Raw genomic sequence first — 6,470 nt, 5'->3', positions numbered from 1 at the left:
GTTCTTAGGATTAATGTTTCAGATCACATTCTGTGATACATCATCAAAATATTGTGTGTACGTATTTTGAGCATGACCTATCCGATTACACTGTCTCTGTATGTGATATATCATCAGAATATTGTGTATTTTGAACATGACTTATTAGATTACACACGGATATTTTCATAATCATTTTCATCTCAACGTAAGAGCACCACAATGTAAAAGCGCCAGAAATGATGTATCACAACCTGATAATGGATCAAAGGAGAAAATCCTGTTGAATACAAATAAATTATAGAAATCTGACTATTTACAGAGGAGACTCATATTTATCTTTCAAGTAATCCGTGATTTACGAAAAAGGCATAGTTATCCAAAACAAAAATCTGGCTCTAAAAGAGAACATTCTAAGGAATTTCTTAAGCTCTAGCATATATTCCAAGTTCTTTGAAATTCTTAAGAGTTACAAGGCGGTTCTTTAGAGATTGCAGAAAGGCGGTGTCAATACAGGACTAACTGAAAACACAACTAATAAGCAAGAGTTGTATATTGTACTAAAGAAGCTTTTTCCAAATTGGAATTAATATTCCTTTTATAATTGCACATCCAGTAGCTCAAATCTAATCCAGAGAATTGTACAAGAAGCTGATTTCAGGATGTCTGGACACAGCTTATATGTGGCTTTATTATACACTCCTATAAGAAAATATCTACTGAAAACAATAAAATAAAACACTACAAATGCAACTGAGTTTTCTTACTGGTCATTCCATAGGTAAGACCAACTTTCACTGCTGCAGATTAATAATAGCAGCTACAAGATAGTAACACCCTTATCACAGGCTCAAATTAAGTTACAACTTCTTAAAACCGTAACTGCAAGATGAAGGAAAACATCTTTAAATGGTTGGAGTTTATATAAATATGATAACTAGATCTCGTTTCTATAGATGATTTTCTGCACTCTGGTTCCCTCGCTAGCATGATGCAGAATTGAGATACCAATGTTCTGTGACCCAAGGGCAGTAATTATAAAACACAAGAAGCTGGACAAAACTTGTGTAGGTTGTATATTTTCTGCCACAAAGCACATGTAGATGTATTGGAGGAAATGGTTGTCCAAGCAAGGCCTTCCTCAAGGCTAGGGTAGAGTGTTGGAAGCATATGATCCATTTCATTCAATACTAGTGTAAGAAATGAAGAATCATGGAATCATTCAATCCGTTTCATTCAATACTAGAGTGTAAGAAATGCAAGAATCATGGAAGCATTTGATCCATTTCATTCAATACTAGAGTTTAAGAAATGAAGAATCATGGAAGCATTTGATCCATTTCATTGAATACAAGCTCACCTTCCCATGGGTTTTACAAGCTGAGAAAACTCCAGAGCACCAGCAGCTTCTTCTGACTCAACTACACTCCTTGCTTCGATCTGCTGATCTTGTTGATCATGTCGTATAAGAGTACTTTCAGAATTTTCATCATATTCTCTTATGTGAGGCAGATTCAAGGAAAAATTGGGCAGTTGGGTTGAGCTGTTAATCATTGAATGGCTCCGATCAGCTGCTTCTTGCAACTGCAAAACATACTCCAAATTCCAAAGAACATCCCCCATTGAAGGCCTGTTCTTTCCATCGTCAGCTAAGCATTTCTCTGCAATCTCTCCAAATTTCCTTAGAGAGGCTGGACTATAAGCCCCTGCAAGATGAGGATCAATTATTTCTTCCAGCTTCCCTTTCTGCTGCCAATGCATGGCCCATTCTGCGAGATTTATTTGCTCTTTAGGAAGTGTGGGATTGATAACAGGCCTCGCACATACAACTTCAAACAACACAACGCCAAAGGAATAAACATCAGATTTTTCTGTCAGCTGCTGTCTTCTGTAGTACTCTGGATCAAGATACCCAAAGCTACCCTTGACGGCTGTACTTACATGAGTATGATCAATAGCAGGCCCCGTTTTGGACAGGCCAAAATCTGCCATTTTTGATACAAAATTCTCATCAAGGAGAATATTGGTGGTTTTAACATCTCTGTGAATGATTCCTCTTTCTGCTCCAGTATGAAGATAATGCAGCCCCCTAGCAGCACCAATACAAATATCAAGCCTTTGCTTCCATGACAAGGGAGGTAGATTGCTTCCAAACAAATGGCTTCTCAATGTACCATTTGCCATGTACTCATAGACCAAGATCATCTCATTTTGTTCCTCGCAAAATCCTATGAGAGACACCAAATGGCGGTGCCTCAACTTGGAAAGTAGTTCAATCTCAGTTTCGAACTCCGTCAGACCTTGCTCTGATTGTGGATTGGCTCTTTTTACTGCAACCGAAACACTATCTTCAATTTCTCCTTTGAATACCCTCCCAAATCCTCCAATCCCAATCACTCTTGATTCATCAAAGTTGTTGGTAGCAAGTTTAATATCTGCAAAGGTAAATTTCCTGCCTCTTCTAACAGTAACCATTGTACTGCCGCTAGTGACAGTGCCCTTTGAGGCTTTGGTGGTATATGCACTCTCTGATCCAGCATGCAAAAAAAATGGAAGCCATCCGGGAGACTGAGGCTTCACAGGGGTTGGCTTCTTCTTGCGGCAGAAAAGACACAACCCCACAAAAATAACTACTCCTATGATAACAGCCCCTCCTATTGCTCCTCCTATTACAGGCCATAGAATTGAATTCTTCTTCACTTCAGATGGGTTTTCAGAATCCTGTAGTTTTGTAGCACTTCCAGCTAGGTTTTCCTTACTGCTCAGCTTAAAAATCTCAAGCCCATTAAGGATTGCATTGTTATCTGACGATGTAAGGCTTGGATTCGGACCAATTTGGATCCACATGGTGTTTACTCCTGCACCTATAGTGTCCGTATAGTCTGAATAGATAGCCTTGTTTTTCCCACCGGCGAGACTTAACACGTCAAAAGATGGGCTTGCAGTCTGGTTATTGATGTATATACCAAAAACTCTTGTGCCAACCTTATCAAACACAAGCTCACAGAAATGGAAGCGAACAAGGTAATCAAAATTGGGATCGACGGCAAAACTCCATGATATGTTGATTTTCTGATTGACAACTTGAGCGAGGCTACTTGTCATCTCCCTGGCTGTTTCATAGACTACAAGCGGAGCAACATAGGAATCATTTGGGGAACTATAGCTAACAGCAGACTCATTGTGAGCTATATTACCAGCATCAAGTGTATAGATGTAATATGTATCTTCCTCCCATGTCCTGGATAATCCAGAATCATCTCTTGGACTGACGGATTTCCCCCCAACATTGAGCCTATACATTGTTTCTACACCACTGAAACTCAATTGGGATCTTTTCGAACTGCTTCCCACCAGGTTTGCAGAGGTTGGGAAAATATCTTGTGGCATGGAAAGCACTTCAATTGCACTAATGAAAGCGAAGGATCCGGATGCGGGAGTAAATGTTACCACAAGCTGAGCACTAGAATTGGCAACATTAATAGAGTACTCCTTCAATAACTCGACAATCTTAGGGCTTCCGCTTGCAGAATATTGAATGCTGTTCTTATTGCTTATTTCATTAGAAACGTTAAGATTGGATAAGAGTTTTAAGGACCCAGCATTTACAGAGAAAACAGAGGAATTCACGCTATAATTCATGAATGAAAATGGGTAGAAATGGAGTCGGAGCCAATGGCGACCGGGGCTAACCTTGAAGCTATAATTCGCCACACTGGTGAAGATGCGTGCTGTGGCATAGACTTTACGATAAGTTGCATTCGAATCCACCGTGGAAAGATTTGCAGGGATTCCAACTGGAGAAAACGTAACGTTGCTAGCTGATGAATCGCCAACCCATTTCCTTTCCCCATCTACTGTAGATGAATTCGTTCCACAGTCAATCAGAAAATTGTCAGCTGCCGAAACCATCAGCAGCATTGATACAAGGGTGCTTGAAAAAATTATTCCCAAAAGCCCCATTTGCTACGTTTTCTGGTATATGATTTCTTCTTGTGGCAGACTAATAGGTCAGGAAAACCACACCGCAATTGCCAATATTAGTTTCGTGATCTTCTACTTTAACTTCCAATCTCGATCTTCTCCTCTGATCATCAAATCAGCCAATGCTTCATGTTAGCACAGGATTTGCGCTTTCAATAAACAGTAATGCAAGAGATTCGTCAAGGTCCAGGGACTCTAAATCAAAATAATCAAAACTCTACAGAAAAAAATCTAAGAAAACAAGTTTCAATAATATTCGAGTTCCAACCTCCAAACACAAGATTTGGGAACGCAATCAAACATCCGAACCTTTCAGTATCCCAAACACATCAAGCTCAGCATCTGCCGCAGATTCACTGCCAAAACCCGTGATTTCGATCAAAATCAACCAATAAATATTATAAACCTAAGCAACCCAAAGCACGAATTTATCATTAAATCTAAATTTCCCTACAACACATATTTCTTCACGTACTCAAAGGTCGAATCCCACAAAGAGCAAAATCTGATACACCCAAGCTCTCCGAACAACTCACTCTCCTACGCTAGAAGGATCGGAAGCCACGATTTTAAAATCAAAATCACAATATTTCCAGTCGTAATAACCCCAAACACAAATTACTCCGCAGATAAATCACAACTTTGATCCAAACATAACCCTCCCAAATACAAATTCTCCGTCCTCCATAAATGCCAAAAGAACCCCCAATAATAATCTTCAAAGCCCTAATTACCAATTTTCCACCCTTTGGAGCTCGTAAACCAGAAATGTCACAACCCCACTTTACCAAAGATTTGCCCCCCACAAAAAACTGCTTGTTTTCAGGGTCAAAAACACCCCTAAAGACCCGATCCTTCAGATCTTTCAGCTCAAATGTCAATACACCACATGTTCACAGAACCCATCATCCCCCATCATCCAACGATCATAAAGAAACCTTTCAGACCAGCACAACCCAAAATATACACAAATCCAGGGTCAAAATGACCTAAATCAGCGTTTTTTTTTCAATTTTTTAAATTCGCCGATTCTTTTCCTTTCAAACGGACATCTGCCGATATCGAAAATGGGTACGGAAATCAACTAAATTCCAAAAAGGGCAGATAAGCGTATGGCCTGACTCTGAACGATTAGCACACTCCTCTAAAGTAGCTGACACTAGGCAGCTTACAGCTTGCGCTAGCCTGGCTATATTTTAACCCCGAATTATAAACTCCCAAAACTATTAGCGATTTTTAAATTTGACAGCCATTTTTAACAGCTATTGAGTATTTCCTTACAGTAAGTACAACAGTGAACTGTTCTGTACTTGTCCGGCCAGGCTAAATTTAATGCCATCTTTATCGGAATCTGGCGTCGCCAAAGTCTGGCGGTGTCCAGAGCAGGAAGGACGTGCACACATGACTTGTCTCTGTTTTTGGCGAGGAAAATCTGATCGTGAATAGACTGTTTCAAGCTGAAGCAATTTGTTAATAAAGAAATCAGCTTTGGATTTGACTGTGATTTTGTCCCCTCTCTGGTTGAACAAATAAAATGGTAGCATTGTAAACTATTCATTGTTTGAAAAAATTATCAATCATTATAAAAATTATATCATTGATTTGTACGGTTGAGGAATTTTATAAGTTTTTGTATCATTTGCATGTCTTTGTTTGGAATTATCAAGGTATTAGGCTAAGAGTCTACGAATTTGATTTGAAACGGGATTCTTAAGAGTATAGTTGTATTATTCAAAATAGGTTTATAATTTACTAAGTTTTGTTTTTGAGACTAAAATTTAAAAAATTAAATTATTATTGTCCATCATTAAATTTGATTTGAAATGCGGATGCACTGCAGGGCGTCTGAGATTGGAGAGGGAGAAGTGAGTGATGAAGATGAGGATGATGCGAAGCTTGGTGTTGAGGGAATCGGGTTTTGTGGGCTTTTGAAGGACTTTTTCCGGTTAGATCCGGCGGTCTTGTTGTCTCAGCGCTCTCTTGTTATTGGTCAGAAAACATGGGGTCAGATTGCTCGTGTGTGGTGCAGTTCAGCTGTGAGTTTTTTCCTTTGGGGTGAAATTCCTCTTGGCTGTGGCCTTTTTCTGAGAATGATATGCAGGGATCGGGGTTGGGTATTTGGTACCTTTCTTGTTGGTGACAATGTTGACGGGTTCCTTCTGGGTGTTGCTCCTGGCTGGAGACAACTTTCTTCTGAGGGTTGTTTTCTAGTTTTTGAGAAAGCTAGCTCTGGCCTTCTATGTTTTTGGGGTGAGAGGTGTTCCCCCAGATGCGTAGCTGGTTGTGATGGTAACATGGGCAAAGGTGGGAGCTTGGGGTTCCAAGGCTTGGTCCATGGCTCTCATTCTCTTTGGCTCATCTTACCTTGGAATGACTTTTTTTGGATCAAGGCTTTTAGATCCTCTGTCTTCCCAAGTGTTGGTGTGGAGATTTACTATCTGCATGACTCTCCTTGTTGTTATGCTGGTAATGGTCGAGGTGGAAGGTTTCCTCTCCCCCTCCATTTG

General features: G+C 39.9%; 1 protein-coding gene across 1 annotated transcript; it reads right to left on the bottom strand.

The window, feature by feature from the left end:
* Positions 1–549: 549 nt before the first annotated feature.
* HERK2 (hercules receptor kinase 2) lies at positions 550–5,407 on the bottom strand. The gene is made up of 3 exons (XM_089808640.1): positions 4,439–5,407; positions 4,232–4,319; positions 550–4,066 (listed from the first exon to the last, which is right to left on the bottom strand). The coding sequence occupies exon 3, from the start codon at positions 3,940–3,942 to the stop codon at positions 1,336–1,338; it is 2,607 nt and encodes an 868-aa protein (XP_089664766.1). The 5' UTR covers positions 3,943–4,066; positions 4,232–4,319; positions 4,439–5,407; the 3' UTR covers positions 550–1,335.
* Positions 5,408–6,470: the final 1,063 nt, after the last annotated feature.

Source organism: Cupressus sempervirens, chromosome 11 (genome assembly GCF_028749045.1).
Source record: "Cupressus sempervirens isolate cs-2001-9-10 chromosome 11, ASM2874904v1, whole genome shotgun sequence".
In the NCBI taxonomy this organism is placed as follows: Eukaryota; Viridiplantae; Streptophyta; class Pinopsida; order Cupressales; family Cupressaceae; genus Cupressus; species Cupressus sempervirens.
Note: the sequence above shows the minus strand (reverse complement) of the source record. Positions and strands in the feature narration are given on the sequence as shown.

What these genes read in the sequence shown, in the direction of transcription:
- HERK2 (XM_089808640.1), bottom strand. Translation starts at nt 3,942, where the DNA reads ATGGGGCTTTTGGGAATAATTTTTTCAAGCACCCTTGTATCAATGCTG.